Source organism: Piliocolobus tephrosceles, chromosome 13 (genome assembly GCF_002776525.5).
Source record: "Piliocolobus tephrosceles isolate RC106 chromosome 13, ASM277652v3, whole genome shotgun sequence".
Classification (NCBI taxonomy): domain Eukaryota; kingdom Metazoa; phylum Chordata; class Mammalia; order Primates; family Cercopithecidae; genus Piliocolobus; species Piliocolobus tephrosceles.
In genome coordinates, this window is record NC_045446.1 from 41,603,380 (window position 1) to 41,631,037 (window position 27,658).

General features: G+C 34.2%; 1 protein-coding gene across 4 annotated transcripts in view; it reads right to left on the reverse strand.

The window, feature by feature from the left end:
• The window catches only part of GAS2 (growth arrest specific 2), a 172,952-nt gene that overhangs the window by 58,064 nt on the left and 87,230 nt on the right, over positions 1-27,658 (reverse strand). For all 4 annotated transcript variants that reach the window (XR_004228416.1, XM_023191510.2, XM_023191509.2 and 1 more), the window contains 2 exons: positions 16,875-16,938; positions 5,230-5,371 (listed from right to left, as the gene is read on the reverse strand). Coding sequence is in view for 3 of the 4 variants with exons in the window: in XM_023191510.2 (XP_023047278.1) it covers positions 5,230-5,371; positions 16,875-16,938 (206 nt within the window). In the remaining variant the exon portion in view is untranslated. The remainder of the gene's footprint in view (positions 1-5,229; positions 5,372-16,874; positions 16,939-27,658) is intronic.

The following is a 27,658-nucleotide window of genomic DNA, read 5'->3' on the forward strand; positions in this document are numbered from 1 at the left end:
CTTTAATATATATGTTGCCATCAGTCCCTTTTGCTGTCCCTAATTCTGCTGACATATAAACCTATAGCTTTTGGTACTTATTTTTATCATAGCATATTGCATCTCATTTAATGATTAACCTTAATGTCTTCTTACTAGACTGAGTTCCTTTAGCGTTAAGATGGTATTTCACTATATTTTAAAATCATTGATATAAAGCATGTCTTAATGGCAAATAAATATTCATTAAATATACATTGACTAAATAGATAAATAAGAACATGAATCTATACAGGCCACAGGGGGAAATTAGAGGAACAAAATAATCATGGATTCAAAGAATCTTAGAAATAGCTTTCATCAAAAAATGAGAAAACTACTTAACATTAAGTTAGTGATTAGGGCAATTACTTTGTGTTCTGTGCTTGTTCTATCTCATTATACTTGGCTCATAGTACTAATAGCCTTCTGTTCTAAGAAATTTTTTGAAAGGTTATTTCTAATGGGACAATGATAATAAAACAAGATGTACAAAAGTTGAATAATGATCATATCATTTCCTTCCAATAATGCAGAATCACATTCTGGGACTGAGGGTAGGGTCACAGGACCAATGAATGTTGTCTATGGTTCCTGTTTTCAGTGTTTTTTCTATGTGTATCTCTTTCTATATGTGTTTTAAAATACGTTTAAATATAAATATGTGTATATATATGTAAATTATGTTTATCCCATTGCTAGAAGTGGTACAGTTTTTCTTTTCACCACAAATAAGGGCTTCCATGAGGAAAGCAAGGATGAAGAAAAGGAGGGGCATTGGGAGAAGGGGTTGATCATCCAGAAGAAAATCAAACTGACAGCATCAAGAAAGCACATGGCCTGAGGCCTAAACTTTAGGAGGATCATGCTTGGCACAATTTTGCTGCCATGTGGTAATTAACCAAAGAGTAAATTGATGTTCAACTGGTTCCTCCACTAAAAAATGACAATCATAAGTCTGTGTGGAAAGTATTTCCATTTTTCCGTGTTCTTAGACAAAAGACAGAAACTCTTGGTATCAAATGAAGTAAAATACAAGAAACATTTTCTCAGGTGGCCTGCCCTTCTCTAATGCTTTTCTAGCTTTGAAAATGGAGTTGATTTTAAAAATCAAGCGCTGTTTTTGTAGTTGTATGAGAGGTGGAAGCAGAAATGGAAGAAACAAGGCCAGACTGTGGCCAGTGGAAATATACTGTTAAGTAAACAGTGACTGATGACATCTATGCTTCTTACATTACCTAGGGAAAAGTCAGTCTGGCAGGTGTTCTTTTTTGGCTAGGAACCCAGCCAGTTTTCTGCTGAAATGGGATTTCAAGAGGAGCCTGATTACTCAGAATTATGCTATCTCTCATCCCCAGACTGAGGAAGTTGATGGAGAAGAGGAAGAAAGTAAGAATGATTTCTGAGAACTGTATTCAACTCATTGTGTGAGAACTAGCCCAGCGAAGCGGAGAACTAAACCTGACTCCACCGTTTTATCACAGCTGAATCACTCTATCAGGACATCTGGAGAATAAATTAATCTGAATGGACACCACTGTGTTTCTTTCATGATATCTTGATTAAAGAAGGTGATATATTTTCCACATAAAGGGTCACCTATTTTTTCCCACTATTCCCCTAAGTATCAAACAAAGAAATGTGAAGAAACATTGAAGGTTTCAAAACTGGCAGTTATTGCCGAAACTGTTCACTGGGATATAATAACTTAACAGAGATCTGCTTACTTTGCTTTCTGTCTTTTATTTTTATTTCTTGATTTTCCCCCCCTTTTTTACCCCTCTTCTCTTTTTCCTCCTCCTTTTCTTTTTGGAGGTGGCAGATAATAGCTTTCCCAGAGTAAAAATAGCCAATATTATTAACTAGATGCAGAAACTCTGCAAGCAATCTCTATTTTATATTTCTATTCTAAAACCCATGTTGGGGTACATCAATTTCAACTCCCAACTGCTATATATGCCTTACACGCAGTGAAGCGGTTACTATAGGAACAATTTCCTTTTATATTAGATATATTAATTTCTGATTTCAAACGTTAGTGAAGCTCAAATTGCTTTTCTCTCTGTTCCACTGTTCATGAAATAAAACACTTCAGTAAAAAAAAAAAAAAAAAAAAAAAAACCTATCAAACAGAATGCAAATAGTTCAATGCAGTTTTCTCCAGTGTAAAATGAAGGAACAAGAGGCTTCTGTGGTCAAATAAGTTTGGAAGATTTCAGGTTAAACAAGATCTTATTATGGAACTCACTAGAGCCTTTGATATGCCAAACTATATCACCAGACTCTAGGTGAGGACTATAGTAAGTTGTATTTCTCAAACTAATTTAACCATGGTGTCTTTGATCACACATTCCTTGAAAAATGCCATTTTAAAGACTTGTGAAACATAGTTTTCTAGCTGACAAAGGCACAGAAATATCCACATTGTATATTTCCTACATTCGATTAAAACCTTTAACTAAGCAGATGGTTATGTTCTAAACTCTGGTAAACTTTAAAGAAGGTTTAAAGTTCCTGTGAAATCCCTTCCATTGTTCTCAATTGAGAGCACACAATTTGGGAGTAGGGGAGAACCACCATGGATTGACTGACTGGCTTACAATTGTATGGAAAGTCTTTATCTCACTCTCTTTTTCTGAACTGGAGTATTGGTTTAACTCTGAAATCCTTTTCATAGATTTCCTACCACCTTGCCCTCTCTTCTTTTTCTCCCCATCCCAAGGATTGCCAGATATGAGACAAGCTAGTGAAGAAAGAAAATCATCCTAGCTACTTCTTCTAGGTTCACAGAAATAGCTTCAAGTGGCAGCATCTCCTTCCTCTACAAAGTTACAATAGAAATGAAAGGTGCATACATTTTCAGAGCACGTGGCCAATTTGGATAAATAGAATAAGGGAGAAGGTTAAACTTTGATTAGCTACATTGATAATTTATCCAACAAACATGGTACTGGATGTAGATCAATAAAATATGGTCCTTGTCTTTGAGTACAAGGTCTGCACCTTGAGATGAAAGGATATTTGTACCTAATACTGTAAATGCTTCATTAAATATATACAAATCCTTGGAACACCAAGGAATAATTTGCCAAGTATACCTGGGATGAGAGATACCAGAAAAATATATAGGAGGTAGCACAACCCTAATTTTAAAAGATGGAAAGGTGCTTAAAAGTAGTGTGATAGGTGAGTAGGCAGAAATATGGTGAGAAAGCAACAATGGCTACATCAAAATGCAGGGACAAATGCAGCAGACAAAATAGCCAGAAAACACACAGTAGGCCAGAACATGGAGGGCAATGGACTATATGACATGTGAACAAGCTTGGGTTTCACCCTAGATGTTATAGGGAACCCTATATAATTTTAATCAAATCCAAAGTGCGTTTAGTTTGATCCTTCTGGTAGCGGAAATGTTGTGGAGATGCATTTCAAGAATGGAGTGGTCAACAGTGTCAAATTCCAGGAAGCGATCTCATAATTTCAGGACTAAAAAAATTCATTTGATACAGTAATTCATTCAATAGGAGGTTAAGAGGGACATTAGCCAGATACTCTTCAGTGGTCTGGAACTCTGACTATAAAGTATTTTTTAAAAAAATGAATGACGGTGATAGCTGAGAGGAAATGGACTATAAGCAAGTATATTTGCCCCAGGGAAATATATTTATAACAGAAAGACTAGAGGTACACCTTACTCTAAAGTAAGTCTAGTCAAAAAAGCATAATTGACAGAGATGAAAGAATGTTCTCATCAATATATAAACAATAGACCATTATCTACTATTAATATAATGTTACTCAATTTCCTTATAAAATAAAACGTGAAATACTATGAAAAGCAAGGTATATGACCAATTCTTTTTGATAAAGTTATGTGATTTTAAAATCCTTTTCAGTAGCATTAAATCAAAATGTCTTACCTGTTCTTCTTTAGTTCCCGAGTGATTGAACAGTTACCCAGAAGAAACCAAATTAAACTGGTTAAGATACCTTTAAGAGCTAATATGTTTGCTGCCCTTAAAAGAAATAAGGGTTCTTAATCTATAGGACAAACTGTTATATTTTGGCTCATCTAAGTCTGCAATAGAGTTTATAGTGTCACATGGAGAAAAGCAAAAGTCAGATAAATCTCTTTTTCTGTATCCTGTAGTGTCGAACCATTTTCCCAGCTCTTTTCTGCTCATATCCTTTAACTAAGCAGAAGAAACTCACAGCTATGGACAACCAGTCCTTTTCAGTTCTGCCTATTTTTACAGCTGGCATTGTGGTTGGTGCTAGTTTCTAAGGACTCTCTCCATGTATGCGAGATATATGTCAGTCTAATGCCTCTGGCATAGAGATTTTCTATAAAATTCATAAGCAACTACAACTCCCAAAATACAAACTTTGCATAAACAACATCCCAGTCACTCATGATTTATCTCCTTTATTAGTATTTTTTACATTTGCACTTAAAATATATGTGTGGAGGGCATATGCATACACATACTCAAGCACACCACTTTTCATAACCAATAACTCCTTAACAGACGACCAAGGTACCTTGAGAGTTTGAATTCACTGTGTTTGCTGTTATACCTAAAAACAATTTACTGTGATTCTGAGAGCATTGGTAAAACATTTCCTAACTACAAAAAATTGTGACTCAAGTACTCTGCTAAGTAGAGGGACCTTGAAGAGTTAGACAAAACTCTGTTGGAATCTAAGCTCCTCCCCTCCCCTCAGCAGGTTACTCAACTTCTATATTTCCATTCCTCAAGATGGAACCCGCCTTTCACATATGAGAGCACTTGAAAAACAATGGTAGTCCATAAAAGGCACTTATCTTCTCTATCACATACTTACTTTCCCTTCTTTAACAATCCTCAAGATCTTGTTTTCAGACTTGTTATCTGTGAAAGGGGGAATCATGATCCAGTGACAAAGAGACTTTCATGTTTTCAAATACAATTTTCAGGGAGCTGACTTATTATTCTAAAGTTTTAGATATTGCTCTGCAGCATTAAGTGACATTTTATTTTAAACAACTAGTGCAGTTTTGAATCTCAAAATGAATTGTAGGACTACAAAGTTTTTCATATGGGCTTAAAATAAATTTCAAGAAAATTGATACAGGTAAAGATTAGACTGATACGAGATTGCACAGAGTATGTTTTGTAGTGCAGGAGAGACTAACCGTTGGTAAGAAGTCTGACTGATTTTACTTACTGCATCATCCAGTAAGTTTCCTGTACTCTTTTTTCCAGAAGACTTTGATGAAGGAGAAGGTGAAGGAGAAGGGGCAGAAAGTGTTTCTTCTTGTTCAATCTCTTTTTCCAATTTTATCAAACCAGGAGGCTCCACACCATACCTTTAAAAAGACACTGGATCATTACACATGCATAACTTATAATGATAAAATTACAATATATTACATTTGATGACGAGTACCATGGGAGTAAATTGCTGACTTTTAAAAACAACATTCACTTTTTTCTGGCATTGAAATGGTAAGCTCTTGAATTAGCATCCTTCTAAGCAGAGGAAAAACACGTATACCTGCTGTGTATTCATATGTGCACATATATGGACACATATGGTATACTATAAATAAATAAAAACACTCAATGCAATATATTAATGAAACAGCAACATGAATAACCATGTAAAATTTGGTCTTCAGCATTCGCATTTACCAGCTTTACTGATATTAGTGCTGTAATTAAACTATTTTGAACCTAAGTTTGTTAAAAACAGAAATACAATCAGAGGGTCAGAGTCAAGTTTGCAAACAGCAATCCCCAGAAATAAACATCTTTAAATGATTTAGCAGGAGAGAATTAACTTTGAATATATTTCCTATGCGCCCAGAACAATGTACTATGGGTTATACAATGTCATAGGTTATGCTCCTAGGAACAGCATAATGAAAGCACATATATTGTGTTGGGAAACAACTGAGCAGAGAGGAAAGAGACATAATTTAGAGAAACAAGGTACAAAAAATGTGTGTTGCAAATTATAAATGCCAGAAAAGTTCAAAGGGAGAGACATAGTTACTATCTCCTGTAATCACGTATTTCTTTACCTAAACATAAAATTAGATTTGGTTTCCTAAGTAGATATCAGCTATACCTAGAAGGCCCACAATAATTCTAGAATTTGAGAGTTGTGAAGGGTTTTGTGAGTCATTAATTTACACCCTTTCACTTTTACAGATAACAATAGAGATCTAGAGAAAACATATAACTAGTGAGGAGCAGGATAAAGACTTAAATGCAGATTCTCTGACTTTAATCAGGTGATTGGGTGTTAAAAAGGAGGGGGGAAAAATCACTTGGAGAGTTACAAAAATAGGTACTTTAAAAAATCAACTACTATCTACTTTTTATCTATTTTTTAAATCTACAAAGTAAATAATCTATAGGTAGATAACACATTGACAATATGTTTTAGTACCTCTTAATGAACAGTATATGAAAACATCCTTAAATTTAACCTTAAATAACTGTCCTATTCTAATGGCTTATTATTTTAACTGATACCATTACACATATGTTCAGTACATACTCCTAGGGGAAAGCAATTTCCTTATTCTTGGTGTTTTGTTTTTGCAGTGGATGCTCAAGTAGTTTTATTCCTGGCTTTTCTGCTTCATTACCCATCCGCAACAACGTACAGGGATTTATAAAATCGGTAAATTTAAGAATAAACTGAACATGCTTTACTTAGTTTACCCTACTTCTTCTGGGGAAGAAGCTATCCACCAGGAGCCCTCCACATGGACCCCCACTTTGCTTGTGACTAGGCAGTTAATTGGCCTAATTCTAGAGCTCTGTTAAAGACACTAAGCATGTGTCTCAGCTTGGATCTTTTTAGCTGTAAAGGTGATATGTAAGTCTTTTATTTTCTATTTTTCAGAATTCAGACAGTAAAGAGGGGTGCTATGTGTTAGGAGCCCTTTGAGAGATGGAAAATTTAAACACAACAGTCTAGTGAGTTCAATTCTATTGAACAATTACTGCTTTGAGAACAGCCTCTAGTCAACAGATTCGTGTTTACTTACATCGATATCACTAGCTAAAAGGCTGTAGGCACCATTGAACATATTTCTAATATTTTCTACATAGGTAACAGTTTATGGGACAGGACAATGGCGGAAACATGCTAGACTGCAAATTCTGTAGTGGTAGAGACCATTGTCTGTCTCATTCCAAGAATCACAAGCATTTCACATAGACCTGGGCACAGGGTGATTACCTAATAGCTACCATTTGAATGTACAAAAAATTCCTTTATTCTCATATGAAAATAAGGTTTTTTTTTGTTTTTTTTTTTTTTGTTTTTTTGAGACGGAGTCTCGCTCTGTCGCCCAGGCTGGAGTGCTGTGGCCGGATCTCAGCTCACTGCAAGCTCTGCCTCCCGGGTTCACGCCATTCTCCTGCCTCAGCCTCCCGAGTAGCTGGGACTACAGGCGCCGCCACGTCGCCCGGCTAGTTTTTTGTAGTTTTTAGTAGAGACGGGGTTTCACCGTGTTAGCCAGGATGGTCTCTATCTCCTGACCTCGTGATCCGCCCGTCTCGGCCTCCCAAAGTGCTGAATTGAGTCTTATGATTTTGAATCCCTAACTGCACACAAGGCTTTAGTAAAACATGTAAGTATTAAATGTACAAAAATGCTTCACCAAAAAAAGTTAATCTGGAAGACTTCAACTTTGTCGAAAACTAGAGCACATTTTTTTTTTTCTAGTTTTCTAGTAATCATTGATTATGCTGAATTCTAGACAGCATCTGGTTACCTTGCTCTTGACAAGTACCAACAATACTCACACTAAGATTTGTTTCTCATTCTTCTCTGAGTTAGATTTTGGAACTAACTGCTCCACTAATCTACTTTTTAATTTTTTTGTTTTTTAAATAACTTCAACTTGTATTTTAGATTCAGGGGTACATGTGCAGAATTGTTACATGGGCATATTGCATAATACTGAGGTCTGGAGTACAAATGATCCCATTACCCAGGTAGTGATCATAGTACCAAATAAGTAGTTTTTGTTTAGCCTTTCCTCCCTCCCTTGCTCTCCACTCTAGAGTTCCCAGTGTCGATTGTTCCCATCTTAATGTCCATGAGTACCCAGTGTTAAGCTCTCATGTATAAGTGAGAACATGCAGTATTGAGTTTTCTGTTTCTGTGTTAATTTGCTTAAGATAATGGCCTTCAGCTGCCTCTATGGTACTGCAGATAACATGATTTGATTCTCTTCTATGACTGCATAGTATTCTATATCTTACATTTTCTTTATCCAATCCACCATTGATAGGCAATTAGATTGATTCCACGTCTTTGCTATTGTGAACAGTGCTGCTATGAACACATGAGTGCATGTGTCTTTTTGGTAGAATGATCTATTTTCCTTCGGGTGTATACCTAGTAATGGGATTGGTGGGTTGAATAGTGGTTCTAAGCTCTTTGGAAAATCTCCAAACTGCTTTCCTCAGTGGCTCAACTAATTCATATCCTTACCAACATTGCATAAGTCTTCCCTTGTCTCAGCAGCTTCACCACTAACTGGTGGGTTTTTTGTTTGTTTGTTTTTGAGACGTGATCTTGCTCTGTCACCCAGGCGGATATGCAGTGGTGTGATCATGGCTCACTGCAGCCTTGACCTCCTGGGCTCAAGTGATCCTCCAACCTTAGCCCCTTGAGTAGCTGGGACTACAAGCACATGCCACCATGCCTGGCTAATATTTTTTTTTCTGTATTTTTTTGTAAAAGTGGAGTTTTTGTAATTTTTTGTAGAGGTGGAGCTCGTCTCAAACTGGGGTCCAGTGATCTGTCTGCCTTGGCTTTCCAAAGTGCTGGCATTACAGGTGTGAGCCATTGTGCCTGACTTCATTATTGGTTTGATTCACATTTATCTGATGATTAGTGATATTGAGAACTTTTTTGTATGCGTTGGGGCCAGTTGTATGTTTTTTTAAGTGTCTGTTCATGTCTTTTGCCCAAATTTTAATGAGGTTATTTGTTTTTGCTTATTGAATTGCTTAAGTTTTCTTATAGATTCTGGACATTAGACCTTTGTCAGGTGTGTAGTTTGTGAATATTTTCTCCCATTCTGTAGGTTGCTTGTTACTCTGTTGAACTTCTTTTGTTGTGCAGAAGCTCCTTAGTTTAATTAGTTACCACTTGTCAATTTTTGTTTTTGTTGCAATTGCTTTTGTGGATTTACTCCTAGTATTTAGAAATCCCAGTATTTCCCAGGATTTTTTCTAGAATTCTCATAGTTTGAAGTCTTACATTTAAATCTTTAATGTATCTTGAGATAATTTTTGTATATAGTGATTGGTATGGATCTAGTTTCATTCTTCTGCTTATGGATACTCATTATCCCAGCACCATTTATTGAATAAGAGAGTCCTTTCTCCATTGCTTATTTTTGGCAACATTGTCAAAGATCGGATGGCTGCAGGTAAGCAACTTTGTTTCTGGCTTCTATATTCTGTTTCATTGTTCTGTCTGTTTTTGTACCAGTACCATGCTATTTTGGTTACTGTAGCCTTAGGGTATAGCTTGAAGTCAGGTAATGTGATGTTTCTGGCTTTATTCTTTTTGTTTAAAATTGTGTTTGCTATTTGGGCTCCTTTTTTTTGGTTCCAGATGAATTTTAGAATACGTTTTTCTACTTCCATAACAAATGACAGTTGCAGTTTGATAGAAATGGTGTGGAATTTACAGATTGCTTTGGGCAGTATGATTGTTTTAATGATATTGGTTCTTCCACTTGTTTGTGTCATCTATTATTTCTTTTCTGCAGTGTTTTGTGGTTCTTCCTGTAGATATCTTTCACTTCTTTGTTAGATGTATTCCTAGGTGTTTTTTTGTTTGTTTGTTTGTTTTGTAGGGAGATAATTTGACTTCTTCTTTTCCTATTTGGATGCATTTTATGTCTTTATCTTGCCTGATTGCTCTGGTTAGAACTTCCAGTACCACATTGAATAGGAGTGAAGAGAGAAGGCATCCTTGTCTCATTCCACAGAAATGCTTCCAGTTTTGACTAGCTTTTGCTTCAATATGATGTTGGATGATGCTGGCTGTGGTTTTGTCATAGATGGCTATTATTCTTTTGATGTCTAGTTCATTGAGGGTTTTTTTTTTTAATCATAAAGGGATTTTGGATTTTATCAAAAGTTTTTTCCATATCTATCAGATGATCATATGATTTTTGTTTTTAATTCTGTTTATGTGGTAAATTACATTTATTGGTTTACATACGTTGAACCAATCTTGTATTCCAGGAATAAAGTGCTGTTAAATTCACTTTGCTAGTATTTTGTTGAGAATTTTTGCACCTGTGTTCAACAGAAATATTGGCCTGTAGTTTTCTTTTTTCATTGTGTCTTTGCTAGATTTTGGAATCAGGGTGATGCTGGTTTTACAGAATGAAGTTGGGAGGTGTCCCTATTCCTTAAATTTTGGAATAGTTTCAGTAGAATAGATACCAGCTCTTCTTTGTATGTCTGGTAGAATTTAGCTGCGAACTCATCTGGCCCAGGGCTTTTTTAAATTTTATTTTATTTATTTATTTGGTAGGTTTTTTTTTATTGCTGATTCAATTTCAGAATTCAATATTGGTCTGTTCAGGGTTTCAACTTGTTCCTGATCCAATCTTGTGAGGTTGTATGTTTCCAGGAATTTATCCATTCCTCTAGAGTTTCTAGTTTGTGTACATAGGGTGTTCATAATAGTCTCTGAGGATCTTTTGTATTTCTTTGGGATCAATTGTAGTGTCATCCTTGTCATTCCTGACTGAGCTTCTTTGGATCTTCTCTTTTCTTTGTTAATCTAACTAGTGGTGCATCAATCTTGGTATCCTTTCAAAGAACCAACTTTGGGTTTCATTGATTCCTTGTATGGATTTCGGGGTCTCAATTTTGTTCAGTTATGCTCTGATTTTAGTTATTTCTTTTCTTCTGCTAGCTTTGGGGTTAGTTTGTTCTTATCCTTCTATTTCCTTTATAACCTACTTCTAAAATTTCACAAATCACTTAACCTCGATGAGTCTATTTATCTATCAGAAAAGTAGAAATGAAAATGGCCTGTTCTCAAGATCTATTGTACCAGTGTCCTTTAAGGAGGGAGGCAAGAGGAAGAATCTTAGAAAAGCAACCGCTACTGAACATCTTCAATGCATCTGACATTGTTGGATATCTTGACATATATTATTTCTGAATCTCAGTTTTATTTAAATATAAAATGGAAATTCTAATTTCTATGTTTTAATATTATTAGAAGGAATTAAGATAGTACACTTTATGTGCCCAGTATAGTGTCTGACACATGGCACAACATCCGAGATTGTTGATAAGTTATTCGACAAATTAAGTGTTGTACAACCTGGAAACTGCAGCACTAAGGTTCTGTTGCTAAAATTCTTGGTTTTTAGAATATATTATACCACTGAATGACAACAAGTTGACTTCAAAATTAAGGTATTAAAATACAAAGTAATATTGTTATATTCTTTACCAAAAAAATTACTGTAGGTATTTTTTAAATAAATTTCCCTAGAATTGTGAAATATCAGAAAAAATCTCAGTACTGGAGTTTAGCAGATCAAGTTATAAATTCAGTTTTGCTACTAACTCACTGGATAAAATTCGGCAAGCAGTCCCTTTTAAACTCTGTAAACTTTTCTGCCATCTTAGTTCCAGGAAGCTATAAAATTTGGTTATGTGTAATGTTCTTAAGAGTATAACATAAACTTGGTAGTGAGGCTAGAGTAACTTAAGACATGAGAAGTCACAGCCAAATAAAAGTCATCCATAAGTGAAAATATCATATTTGAAACTTAAATTAGGTGAATTGGAAATATATGATTTCATTTGTAATTGTAGGTGGATTCATGCCCCCTTTCAGGGAAAGATTGCATACTTTTTAAAATTTTTTACAAAGTGAAATAATAATAAATATGTTAGAGTAACAACAGACTTGGCTCTATGTCCAATATAAACAAAGTAGACTAGGTTTGAATAAAATTGGTAACAAAGTCACACATGGAAAACCTTTATCTGGAGATTTTTCTTTATCTGGGAATGCTGAAAATTAGTTATGCCACTGAACATAAAAATCAACACTAAGTCCCAAATCTCTGCTTATATTGGCTTTTGAATACTTCAAACTGCCTAAGGTACAGTCAGCCAGTCCTGAAATGCATACTTAAATACAATTCATTGGCTTCCTGTCTGTCTGGAGATGTCAACAGATTGTAAATCACAAAATTCCCTTTGGGTTGGGGGCTTGCACCTGCAAGCCAACTTAGTCATCAAATAGATCTTTTTTCTATTCTCCAAAAGGCTGCTTCATTCTAGTTTCCATGAACTCTATACCACTCCACATTTTTATTTTGTCTACGAGGTTTTTTACACATTTATAGTATTTTCCACTCCCTTCCAACTACAAAGATTTCAGAGTTTTAGAATGGGGTAGCTGTTGTTCTCCAACAAATTAAGGGTCACACTAAAGAGACCAAGAAGGTCGAATCTACTAAAATCATATCCTCATACCTTTATACCCCAGTGATATGAAAGTAGGGTGAATACTCAAAGGGCAACATACCCTTGTCTCATTTTTTTTTTTTTTTGAAAAAAAGTGATAGGGAACAGGTCTTATGATTAATGACTTTATGATGAGGTTTTAGGAATGGATTTCTCATTTTTCTGGCACTTGACACAATTTTCGAGCTCTAGGTAAAATAACTAAGTCCCCAAACTGAGACCTGAACTAGAAAATTTACTCAAACTGTTTAGTAGTCTAGAGTTTTCAAACAAAAGACATCTGGATCCTATTTTACTAGGGTTAGAGGGACAAATTTTACAGCCTAGTGCAAGAAACTGCCCTTTTAAAGGCATATAACAGACAGTTTATAGATTCTTGCAAGATAATTTTTTCCTCATTTATCTTCTGTTTTAAAGCAATTTAAAGATTGATTTAGATTTGGAAGGAAATTTCAACCATGTGAAAGTATATGATGTTCTTAGCAGTTAGTTCAAGTGCTTCAAATAGGATGGGTCAGTTAATCATCTTTGTATAATAATATTTTTTTCTTTTAAGTAACTTTTCCTTTCATAAGGCCATGAATTAAAATGAGAGATTAAAGAAAATGTTCAGAAAGTATATTTCTTTTAAATGGTCATAAATTTTGCTCCAAATCAAGGAAATACTAAAAAATAAAAATCATAACAAACTCCACTCTACCACTTATTATTGATTATGACCCCAAATGAAAATATCAAAAGTTGTTTTTTACTTCTATTATAAGGATCATCTTAATTCTACAGTCAAAAAATGTTGAATTTATACTAACTTTGTTTTCAGCAATGAATATCAAAGCACTGTCATTAAAAATATCTTTGAGGTTTTATTAACTTGCTTTTATACAGAGTTTTACTTTTCACAAGTCAAACACATATTTTATATCCAGAAACTGATATTTTTCTGAAATACTAGCAGAGGGATTTCACTCTCCAGTGATGATAGCTCTATTTAGTTGAAAATACAGGAAATTTTACCCATGAGAACAAAAATAAGTGGTCTCATTCAGCCATCTTAGAACTCAGAGAAGCCCACAGCTTGCAAAGGAGCTTCACTAATTAGTGTCCCCAGAGAGGAAAACATGGCAGAGAATCAGAAACTCACTGGGAATCATTTCCAAAGTGATGTTTATAGTTTTAAAATTTTGTTTATGTAATCTGGAAAAGTGTTTCGAATCAAATATAAGAATACATCATCTTTCAATGATGAAAAACACAAAACTCACAATATTGTACTGGAGACTTCATTAAGGTTTAAACTCATCTGCTCTGTGTGCAAATTACTGTTGTGATTTTTGAGAGCGCTCCCAAAATCAGTTCTAGTTCTGCCTAAAACTGTTTTAAGTTATTAATTTGTATAATCCTCTATGGGTTTGTGAGAGGCACAAATTTAAGCATTTAGATGTATGTTTAATGTATGTAAGGCAAAATTTAGGAGTAAAATTAGATTAAGAGAAATTTCCCTTTTTTCTTTCAACTAATTACGCTTCAACACAGGGGTAAAACATTGTAAGATCTGGGTTTATGGGGTTGCTGTTTGTAAAACACATTTGAATTTGCATCAAAATCAAAAAAACTTTAAATATATCCAGAGAGAAACCGAGACATTCTTACTTAAATGTTCAATCTATCCTACTGGTATTCAACTGTTTACCATCACGTCACACACTAAAACAACAGTAGCACCATGAATAACTTATTAGGATATTTTTATTGCTGGAAGTACACAATACTTCACACCATCCAAATGAGTAAAGAAGATAAAAGACCAAATTTGCAAATTAAATATTTTAATGTAAGGGGTATCTTAATCCTTGTGGATCTTCTTTTGTAAAATCCATAATTTATTTTTTGGTAAAGTGAATAATCACTGCTTTTATCAGGTTGCATGGTAATGAAGCACGGTCAGAAATGGAACAACTCCAAATTACAATTTTAAAATATTTGGGTGGGAGGAACCCTTCATATAATGTATCACCTTGAAAATGACAAGGCCATTATAATTCACTTTCATTAACCAAGATTTTAATTTGTTGTACATCCTGTAACAAGGGACAATTTATGCCAGACTCGGAGCTGGAGGAAAGGTGATCCTTAAAGGCATTTTATAATTGGGCAGCTTGTCTTGTTCTTTGATGGCTTGTCTATGATTAAAATGTTTATTCAGCGGGCTCCCTAATCAGAGTGCTTATGTAATATAATACATAATAACAATATATAAAATAAAATCCAGAAATAAGGCAAATGCTATAAACGTAAATTGGAGGAAAATGTATAAATCCCACCTAATTCTAGAGATAGGATAACCCCGTCTGTTTACTTCTGTATCACAACTTTCAGAAGCAAGATGCTTATCTGATGAAATATTTAGAATATTTAAGTAACAAAAAAGAAGTTTTCTTCTCTATTCACTCTTTAAGTGGGAACTCTAGACAATTCATATTTCTTTTTTTGTTTGTTTGTTTTTGACGCAGAGTCTCGCTCTGTGGCTCAGGCTGGAGTGCAGTGGCGTGATCTCCGCTCTCTGCAAGCTCCGCCTCCCGGGCTCAGGCCATTCGCCTGCCTCAGCCTCCTGAGTAGCTGGGACTAAGGTGCCCGCCCCCACGCCCAGCTAATTTTTTGTATTTTTAGTAGAGGCAGTTTCATCCTGTTAGTCAAGATAGTCTCGATTTTCTGACCTCGTGATCCTCCCGCCTCAGCCTCCCAAAGTGCTGGGATTACAGGCCTGAGCCGTGGCGTCCGGCCACCTTCCCCTTTCTTAAGCGATAGATGCTAAGTCCTTGGTTTTCACTTGACTCAAGGCCATTTGTCTTCCAGGCCAGAAGCCCCAAGGTTTGGTGGGGGAGTAGGTGTGGCAGGGTCCTAGAAGCAAGAGGTGTATCTTTATCCTGCTCCTTCACAGAACCCAAGTATGTGGCAGCAATGATAGAGAACGAAGTCCTAAGAAACAGCCAGATACCACAAGTTTGAACTCTGCCTGCGCAGTAGACATCTGAGAGCACCAAGACTAGAGAGTTCTCCCCCAGAGGCCTTCCCACAATTAACTGGGAAGAGTGTGAGGTAAATAGAAAAATCTTCACATGTCTCAAATTGTTTTTTTACTCCCTGTGGAGGTAAGACTCAAAAATATTCAATTTGAATCGAAAAACATTAAAGCAATATTTTGCACACCCAATTATTGTGGCAAAATAAAATCTATACCCGATGCACAATTCATGAAGATTATATTGATATGATGATGTAAAGAACTTGAGGTTACATATTCTGATTACAGGTTAATTTTCTATTGGATCAAAGAAAGGTCTATTAATTGGCAGCAAGTTTTCTAGCCATGTTGTAAATTGCTGGTGTGCTCACCCATTTTTTTCTTGATTTTATTAATAAATTCTTTGAGAATATTCATTCAGTGTTAGTTCTCACTTTATCTTACTTGTTCAGCTGATCTCAACCCTAAAAGTATACCGAGATGTGGATAAGAAACCATTTTCTAATTAATCTTAAATTTTTAATTTGCATCAAGACTTCTTCAAACGTTTGTATCTTCATTTCTTGTTCTTTGGGCTTCACGGACTGGCCAGAAGCCCTGTCTGATGGTATATGCAATATAATAAATGGGAAAACATGAAACCAAAGCAAGTAGGTTTAGCTAACAGAGTTCCTTCCTCTGCTTATTTAGCTATGATTTCTGCAATTAATTCTTCTTTTGCCTTCCTACAGGAAAAAACAGGTTTCAAAGAGGCTTCTACATAAGGATAGCATTCTATAATTTTTCTAATAAAAACATAGATAGTTTTAAAACTATCATCCCAGTCAGAAGTGGAAACTAAAAGAGCAAAATGTTGAATGAGGGAAAGTAAGAAAAGGAACAAAAAGGGAGGCTGAAAATTATTAAAAAGTAAACAGGAAGTGAGGAGGTTAAGGAGGAGGAAGATAGACAGAATATAGGAATAGACTTCCACTAAGGAGAACTGTCATATAAAACTGCATGTACAATGTCCTCTCCCACCCCCAGGAAAGTTTTGGAGGGAAAATGTATTTTATTAAACGATATTAGCAAATGCTTAGACATAGTGGCTTTGACAACAAGATCTTGAGGTTAAGAATACTGGTGGCACATTTTAGTTTGGTCAACTGCTGCCCTAAAGAAGTTCATATTATCATTCACGAATGAGTAGCTTCTCAACATCCAGGTTAAACATTAGCAATGAAAAGCCAGCAAGCTTCTGTGTTGCTTGGATGCTGAAATCGTCTATGTCTTGACATAGTTGCAGTGGTTTGACCTACCTGGCTGCAATCCGGCCAAGCTCTAGCAGACAGAGACACACTTCTCTGGGTTGCTTATGGAGGACTGAAAGACAAGACAGAGGCAAACACCTTTACAATAGAAGGAATAAGCAGCTCAACAGTACTCGCTTGCCAATGACCCTCATCCCTCATGCTCCCAGGAAAGGATCTAGTCTTCATTCTGACAGTCATAGAACCCATCGCACTCCTCAATTCACCTAGCTCTACTAAAAGTTTAAATTCGTTCTCAAAACTCTGCCTATGCTTCTTCTTGAAAGCTATTCGTCTCAGTGGCGTCATCTCCGCTCACTGCAAGCTCCGCCTCCCGGGCTCACGCCATTCGCCTGCCTCAGCCTCCTGAGTAGCTGGGACAAAGGCGCCCGCCGCCATGCCCGGCTAATTTTTTGTATTTTTAGTAGAGGCAGTTTCATCCTGTTAGTCAAGATGGTCTCGATTTTCTGACCTCGTGATCCTCCCGCCTTGGCCTCCCAAATGCTTCATCTTGAAAGCTATTCGTCTCAGGAACTCTCACCCCAGGTAAATCTCACCCTAAAATTGTTTTCTTCAATTAATTAATATTGGTAAGTCAATATTGGATACCTATGTAGCTGTAATTATTGATATCTGTCAATAATTGATATTTGAAAACACAAAACACAACTATGGAGCAAGGGCTAGCCATTTTAATATTATGGGCCTACCTCCAACAGTGGTTTTAGCAGGAAAAAAATGAAATAAGGATAAACATTTTATACTACATTCGTTTGTTATCCTCCAAAGATGAATGTCAAAGTGAGACCCTGTCACTTCATGTGCCCGTCGAATCAAATCTGATTAAATAATACTTTAGAAAGAAACAGTTTCAACTGACTGAATTTTGTAAATATGTACCAATGCACCATCAGCCAGTTTTGCCCATCACAGAAGCAAATCAAAAGGTTATACTTTGAATTGATATTTCTATTATAATGTGATTAATTAGTGCATTTGCTTTATTGATAGACATTCAGTAATGTTGACAAATCATACTTGTTTTTGTCGAGCCTACAAGAAGAGCATGTAAGAGCATACTATTCTCTTTTTTAAGCAAAATGTGGGGATTTTTACAATATTTTTTATTTAGCACTGAATAAAGATAAGAGAGATTGGAAAAAATTTACACTGAGAACAGTCTTACACTGATAAATAATATTCTAAAAGAAAATATTAGTTTATTGATTGTTTATTGATAGACCTTAAGAAAAAGAGAGTATTGCTTTTATTCTTAAACACAGAATTCTGTAATAATTTAACTTGCCAGTGTTATTCAATTAACTTAAATATTAACTTAAATATTCTAATTTCTTCTTTCTACAGATTATGATAGTGGCAATATTTGATCCAGTGACAGCACAGTGGAATTTGCTGGGTGTGTGTAGTAAATAGAAAAAACACTTTTACCTGATTGTAAAAGTATGTGATTTCATTTGGTTTTAGGGAGACATCCAAATGTATTATTATTATTTGGTTACAAAATGGCATTTTAAAGCTTTTAAAATAAATTTGAATCCTACCAGAATTCTAATGCCACCATTAAATTTGAAATCCCATAACTAATTATGGAAAATCTGAATTGCAAGATATTTCTATTACTGATAACACAACTTTTAGATTCAGATGACCATTAGTAAATTGTCACAAAGTCCTAGTTAGGGAATTTTTAATTACTTTTAATTAAAACGGTTTAAAATTAAGATATTTACTACCTCCAGTCTCAAATGTACTACAAGCTGACTGTGGCTAGAATGATATCAACTTCATAAGGTTTAGCATATTAAATAAATTCCAGCACACAGCAACCTAAGGGCTGTAATATCACACAGTCATCAATTTCATACAGAGAACAATAACACATATTGCAAAACAGAAATAAACAAATGAAAATGGATCTTCCTGTCTAGATCATCAATTTTTTTCTGATTCAGATTTTTTTTTTTAACATATTCGTGGTACAAAATAACAAAAGGGAGTTTTGAGTGGGAGAAAAAAGTACATAAAAACTGACAAGAGGAGGACTTCTAAAGCTAATGCTCTTATCCTAAGTAAAAGCTGTGTGAAGCAGTGGCTGTAGCATCAAGAGCTTTGGATACAATGTCATGCATTTCTTGATGACAAGAGTGTCAAAATCTAAAAACTATTAGTTAACTGACTAAATTGTGTCAATGTGCAGCTAATAACCAATTATAAAAGGTAATACCTGATAATAATGGTTCTTTAACCAACTTACTGTACATATTTTGAGTACTAATTTGGAAAATCAAATTCATTCTGAAGAAAAATAATAATGTGAGTGCTATAAGAAAGATAATTTCACATGTAGGATGCATCAATATTGTGTATTTCTTTGCTTCTTCATTTACCAATTTAAAACAGCTTTTGCATGCCAAAACTCAATATCAACTCTATCATAGACTCATTAGAAAATCAGTTTGGCAAACTGAGAAGAAACTGCATGATTCTCCATTTTTATTTCCTTAACAGAATCAGCCCATTAAAATTTAAGACAGATAAACCTCTTCCCCAGCATCACTTCTTAGGAAAATGCTAACAGAAAAATGGTGTTTTACTTTCAATTTTTTATGTAAATATCGCCTTTTTATAAAGCAATAACATTGCTTTAAAGCACATCTGTAATATTACCTCACATGTTAATAGCTTTCAAATAACGAATATACCAAGCCTGGCCACTAATGGACAAAAAAAAAAAAAAAGAATGATTGGTGACCAGTAAGCAATGACTTAGATAAATCTGTAGAGTTGCATAACTTAGCTCAATACTTAGAACAGAGAAAGGCCTTAGTAACTGCTATGCCTTATAAGACAAGGAAGATGATGGTTATGTGGTGGTGGTGATAGGGGTTGTCATGCTGAACAAACTGAATAAAGGCTAACGTTTTACCTTGCATCTTTGGAAGAGGAATTTAAATCATGCAAATATTTAATTGCAAAAGCAAGCACTCTTACCTTGTTGCTTGTTACTGTATGTAGTGTCTATATTATACTAAAAAGGTGACTTTTGTTGTGGCCCTAGAGCAAGTTCTAAACTAAAGTTAATAGATGAGAAGAGTATAATGGCTGTGTAATTCAAGCCACAAAGATCTGAGTGTGAGTATGAGCACTAATATTTGCTGGTCATGTTATTTTGGGAGGTTATTCTACAAAATCACATTTTTCTGCAGGAAAACAATAATGCCCACCTCATAATATTTTTGTGATGATTAAACAAAATAATATTTACTGTTATGCTTAGCATGATACTTGGCATATAGAAAATACCTGCTCAATGTTAGTTTTATATTTTTTCTTTTCATTAGTATTATTTTATTTGGTTTAGTCGATTAACATTAATTCACTTTTTTCCCCATAGGCACTTTTTGTACCTCATAATGTGTCAGTTACTAGACAGTGAGAGAAACTCTGGAATGAAGAAAAGATTACTGTTAGGAGATATGATTTTGATTGATTCTGTTATAATGAGTATACATTAAATTTTTATCTTTTATATTATATCAGATATAGTTAATTTTAAATTTAATCAAATTTCATGTCAAATGAGTCGATTTGGCCAACATATAAAGATATAAAGCAGATATCCTTCAGCGATTACAAGTTGATGCTAAGTATAAAGTTCAAGTAACAATTGCATTAGGACATATATCAGTTTCTGAAACACGAAATATCTTGCCTTTAATTTTCCTTTGTGATTAAATTTAGTAGAGTTCACTTTTAGTAATTATTTATGTTGATTATGTATTGTCTATTTTAGAAGATAAAATAACTGAATGTATACCTTTGTCAAGATGATTAGACAGGGAACTTTCATTGTATTGTGTTTGTACTAAAGCCCTTGCATTCAGTCATATGTACTAGTCATTTTAAGCACATTTCATCATTTATCGTTTTCAAAAGAGCGTCTAGTTACTTTAAAATTTATAGTAGGAGAAATTTTCCCCACTTTATCATCGTAACATTAATGAAGTCTTTTGCTTTGAGTTAGGGGTAGAAGAAAGGATTGCTGTAGCTTTCCTCTGAACAAATTCTCTTCAAAACAAATAAAGAGCTCTCTAGTCAATGGTGATTATTACACAAATGGTTTTATCATTGGCAGCTTCTTTTTAAATAATCAAAACCATTTCAAGAAAAGCATAATGTGAAACACCTCTGGGAAAAGTAACACAGGTTTCCATTCTAAAATATGTAGCAAGAGACTCAATCTCATAACCTAGATTCTATAAAAAAAATCTCATGGGCATCAAATGTCAAATGGAATGCTGCTAGCCCCAGGAATAGAAAATGAGGCCTTCCACTAAAGCAAGAGGGTAGAATTTCAATGTCACAGAATCTGCAAGGATAAAATGCATTGGACCATGAATGTATAGTTTAGCTAAATATATTAAATTTTAACAGATGGGCAAAGAAATGAAAGCATGAAAAATTGTGTTGTCCATTTGGTTTCTATATAACTAGAGGTTATAACATGAATGGTAATGTTGAATAAACTTGCCTTTTAGCCTTTTATTTAGTAAGGAAACTTGAAAAATATACTTTTGGATAAATGTTGTTCACTTATAAGAATATCATAAATTAATGGCTGCCTACTTTCCCAGAGTAGAGAATTGCTTCTAATATGCCAAGGAGAGTGGTATTGTAGAATAAATAGTAATCTAGAGGTCAGAAGAATTGAGTTCTACTTAAGGCTAATTTCTTCAACAAGTGCCATGTTTTCTACTTGCTCTTCTTTATAAGGTAACCATACAGTTAAGAACATTTGGTACCTGGCAAACACTCAATAAATGTTACTCTCTTGCACTAAAGTGTGACCCACAGACCAGCAGTATTGGCATGGCATGGGAGCTTGTTAAAAATGCAGATTTGGGGCCCTATCCAGCTCTAATAATCAGAAACTACATTTAAACAAATTTTCCAGGTGATGTGTATATAAAGTTTGATAAGTACTGTATTAATCAATGTTATAATAATAAATAGTGGTTATAATTCCTACATCTGTTTTGCTGAAAATATTTAAGTGTGCTTTGAAATATGTAACATGCTCTACAAATGTGAAGGATAACAATGGTGTTGGTGGTGGTGGTGATGATGATGATGATGATGATGATGATGATGATAATGATAAATGGAGGGGAAATAATGTGAATGTTGGATTAGCCCTTAATAAATATTATAGGCATTTCTCTCCTGCAAGAATCTGTAAGATATATAAAAACTTCCATGCTTCCCAAGAAAGTGAAGACAGTCACAAACTACTTTCTGTGTCATGTCACTCTGAGTAAGACCCACACAAAAATCTGTGAGGTTAAATGTAGGTGTCAAATAGGGATAGTAATTTAGGGGCTATAAAACTGATCCGAGGCTAATGAGAAGAAGGAAAAAGCAAACAAAGAAGCATCTCACAAGCTCAATAATCATATGTGTGAGCATCCACATTTCCCGGAATCACCAGTAAAAATGATTTAAAATGGAATATGGCATCCATATAAATCATTTGAACAAGGAGCGTCCATTCATAATCTCATCAGTAATGGAAACCCTACAGAGTAGAATGTATTTCATTGCCTTTGCCCCAGAGTCGAGAAATATCCTGGAAGAAAGAATGCTCTTTCTCTAGCACCCAGCGCCCAGGTTGAAATAATGGATTAGGCCACCATCACTCAGAACAGTAATGAGAGGTGAGTCTTTTCTAAGTTGGTGTTTATTTTTTCCTTTTGCTTGAAATAATTCTAATAACATCTAAAATGAATGTAGACAAAGTATATGTTTCTATAACAGATGGGGCATGATTTTTGCAGCTGAATGGAGTTGAATTCAAACTGTAGCTGGGCCATTTAAAAGTTGTGTAACATTGGGCAAGGGATTTAATTGCTCCTTCCTGCATCTTCCCTGGCATAGGGGAGAGGGCCAGATTTGAAAAGGGTTTTCTCAGTTCCAGAGTAAAAGTGAACTCAAATGCTAATGAAGTATGTACTTCATAAAACAAAAATGTGTTAAAAAGCAAAAAGTCTAAAAGAAAATGATCCTGGGAAATAAATGAATATAAATAATCCAGGGCTGAATGAGTATCCTGAAATTATTTTCGTAAACTAATACTAATAAAAGTAATATAGCTTTTTTTCCACAAAAATACTTTCATAGTCTTCAATATAGACAAAAACAAGAATAAGGAGTGATTTATCAAACACTTAAAGGCAGGCATAGATTCTTTTTCTCATGCAACATGTGACTTTAAGAAATGAAATGGAAAATGCTAATATTTAAAAATCCACACACAAACCTTATTACTTCAGGTAGACAATGTTTGCCTCTGAAGCAAAATGCTGGCCAATGTTCAACAGAGCAAAATATTCATAAAATTCCTTATCAGAATGATGCATCAAAAGAAGACAGTACCACACAGCAAACACAAACACAGAAAATAAAAAGTTTTTAAAGTTATACTCAAACAAATCACACACATTTGCATGCTACACCGCAGATAGCAAACCCTTTTCTTGTTGAGTAGATTCTTTCTCAGAGAAATAGATGAAGCATAGTCACTGGATTCCAAGTCCTATAATTATTCAATAACATAATGATATTGACACAATTATAGCAAGCAAAAAAAGTGTGTATTTTTAAAGTACTTCCCCATTCCTATTTTCTCCATCTCCCAGCTCACCAGAATGTATATAAATAAAACAAAATAAACAAATTTCTAGCAAAAGAAGTTAACTTGACAATTTATAAATTGATAGGCCAATGTAAATTACAAATAATAAACTGTACAGAAAGACTAGCAGTAATTTAAGAAAATGGTTACTTAAAATAGCTCAGTAAAAAATGACATAAAACCATCAATTTTATGATTCATAATTGAAAACTCTTTTTAAGTTTGAAAATAAAGTATAGATTTCTGATCTTAATTTAAATTGTAAAAATGAGCCCCATAAAAACACTCAACATCATTTTAGAAAACGTGCTTAAATTTTTTATTTAAATGAACATTTCAAAAATTACTAAATTTACTGTTAGAAAGATTATTGATTAATACAGTCCAATACCTTTTACATTTTGGTGAAATTGAAAATATAAATGCTTTCACCTCTAGAGCCTCCTATAGATATATATTTTTTAACACTACACTAAAAGTTAATTTCTTATAAAATAATTATTGGGGTCTATTTTGTTTATAGACTGATCAACTACATAATTCTGAATTCAACAAAATATTTATGTTCATCCTTTTACCTTAAAGCACAATCCTAAATATTTTAAAGGAATCAAATGAAACTATTATTCATCTTAATATATCAGAGTAATGAAAAGAAATGTTTCTCTTGTCACTTGTATGTCAACATGGTTTGAACAGCAGGGGTCAGAGTGAGGGTTATATGTAGACTCTTCTGGTTACAACATGCTCTGCAGACCACGCAAAAACCTTTGTTATGATACAACATACAATTCTGTAATCACTTAAAATATCAGTTTAACTTCAACAATGTGAAAAATCCTTTTAATATACTGATGTATAAAATTTTATGTCAATAAATCTCTAGGCTAATTGGTCCATTGCATAATATAAATCAATGGTTCATGTTTCAGATTACATGCCATAATTGTTCACTATCTTAAGTTTGTTTGTTAATAGATAATTAAAGAAAATGATATAATTTATAACCTAATTACTATTTATTTTTCTTTCAAAGTCTGAATATTAAATTTTATTGTTACATATAGACACAAATGGGTGACCTCATGTTAATCATATATCATATTTTCCCATCTCCTTAAATAGTTTCAAGAATATTATCTTTGGATGGTATCTATGGATGACTACAATTTGTTTAAGCTGCTACCAAATATCATAGGTTCCAGTTATTTTTGTTAATGGTTCAGTAGACATTCTGGTTCCTATCTCTATTAATTGCCTTTTAATACATTTTTGGAAGCAGAAGAACCTAATCAAAGTGTATAAATATTTCTGAGGTCTTTGATATATACTGTCAAATTGCCTTCCAAAGAAAGCATGCCAATTTCCAATTTTCTTCAGCAATGTATGGAAGACTCTAATGTAATATATACTTACCAATACTAACTATATAATTTTCTTAATTTAGCTATTTTTTCATAGCTTTTATTCACATCTACCTTATTAAAGTGTCCAACATTTTAATATCTTAATTGGATTTTTATAAGTCGTTTGAGAATAGGTTCTTCATGTCCACTTTTCTATAGATTTATTTCTGAAACAGTTCAGAATGTAGCGAACATATGATCTAAGAACTGACATTTGACCGAGGAAAAATTATCTCTAAAGAATGCCACAGAGTATAAATTGCAGGTTAAACCCTGTATGTGGCATAGGAAGTTACCTGCCAAGCATAAAAAAGACAAGAAGCATGACATAAACATATGGAATTAGTTGCTCTCCATTCTACCCAGTTCATCCCTTGCACACCTTCCCTCACCCACTGAGGTTTCTTGTCATTAGCTGTTGTGAAAAGAGAACAGTGAGTTGTGAATCAAGATCCTCTAACAAATACTTGTACAAAAAAGCACTGCAACAGAGGGTAGCATATCAGTTGCCACAAAGATAAGGATGCTTTATGCAGGCAAAGACCTTTGAACAGCTAAACACAGAAGCCTCTTCATACACACTCTCCAGTGATCTACTTTATCATTCAAACACATTTTTTTCCCATTCATCAGAGCATCTTTTCATTTTATTTGCTGTTCAAAACACTAGGACACAAAGGATGTGCTTCATCTTCTGTGCCACTGAAATGAAATCTTGAGGTAAAAAAAAAAAAAAAAAAAGCCTTGCCCTAAATTTCCTTTCAAAAGTGAAGCGTGAAAAGACATCAAGCAGAGGACACAGTGTTATTGTTGCAAGAAAGTCAATTCTGCAAGTAGAATCCAAAGCCCTCAGCAGCGGTTCAATCTCTTCCTCACCCACAATGAATAATAATAATAATAATAATAATGAAAACAAGGAGAAAGGATTCCACTTGTGGAAATGGAACTTCTTATTGTGTTTCCTCCTGATTATCATGAACATCTATGAGCACAGCTGTTTCCTTTCTCTGACTAATCCTAAAGTCAATGCCATAATATTGACCCCCTTCTATTACATCCCTAGAGCCTATTATATATCACTTTGGGTTCTATTCTGAGCAGGAGAAATTGCAAATTTATCTTTTCATTGAGCAGCAACTGGAAAACCTAACTAATTAATTTAACTTGGTACTGAGAAGTTTACAAATGACTTTTAAATTTTTATAACCTTTAAAAATTGTACAAAATTTTTTGTACAATTATATATATATAATATAAATTATGGACTTTTTATAATGTCAGAATATATTTTTTCAAACAGGCTGAAGAAGTAGGGCATCTAAAAGTTCTTCCTGACATAATTTTGTTTGCTACAGAGTATGCATTTATGTACCAGGGTCATTATATAAATTGCTTTAAACTTTATAATTTTAGGGTAAAATGTATTATTATTTGAATGGGGTTTTTAAAAGCCATCAAAGTAAATACCCATTAGAACCTTCACCTATGGTGCTATTTCTAGCAGAGAGGATTTAATATTAGATGGATTCTTTTCAGTGTCCATAGGAAAATTTTATTAGTTCGAATAACAAAAGAAGTCATGGACAATGAGAAAATAAGACAAGACCATATTTACATTCATAGATTTTATTAACCAATTTAGCCTATAGTAATCACTGAGAAAATACTTCTTTAATGAAAAATTGTACAATGAACAGACTAGCAAATTAACGATAGTTTCTCGATGTGATTGTTCTTTGGCAATTCAGAGGCACTGTAGAATTTTAAATCGTGATGTTAATTGTCCACCCGTGCAGAGTGTACTACTTGTTACTAAGATTTGATTTTATGGCTATATATTTTTACAAGATCTTAACATTTACCAGATCTTGTAAGTGATTTTATTTAATTGTGCAAATAATTCTTCTATACTCCCTTCCTATAATCCTCCACTCACATGGTTTCCAACAAACCTGAAAGTTAAAATTGATCTGTAAATTAACCACAGGACTGAAAAACAGGTATTCTCTATGTACACACATGTCTTCCACCAAATTTTTTTACTTTGATATGAGGAAATGGTAATAATAATCAAAAGCTGATTTATTTACTGAGCATTTCATGAGCACACAACTGTATACAGCAGACTGCTGTGAGATTATTATTTCCTTTTTTTTAAAATTCGGGTCTAGAATATTCCCCCAGGCTAAATTTATGCTGTTCCCATCTTTGCTAAGAGAATTTTCAGAAACTTGATGGCATTTCTTTGCCATATCACACCAACTCCTCTGAGAACAAATACAGATTTCCTTAAGCATATAAAATGAGTAAGATTTCAGCTGTTTCCATAAATTTCCTAGGTTACACATGGGTTGGGGCCTAGGGGCAACAGGCATTTTGGCTGTTTGGAAGGTAATTTGTATACTTGTTCTCTCTGAAGGATGCTCAGCTTACTTTGATATTAACATTTGGTATTGTAGGACCTATTAAGTTGATTTTTTAAGGCTTCAGGCAAAAAGAAAGCAAAGATTTTTTTCTCTAGATGTCTCCTTTCTCAACTTGGTTGCATTTTGCAAAAATGAACCTTTAGTTCTATTATTTTACATATTCGAGTTGTACTGTGGTGGAGCCTACATGGAAAGTTTCAACATTTTATCCTAGTGTATGGAGTGGTATTGAAACACTGAATGCTCCAA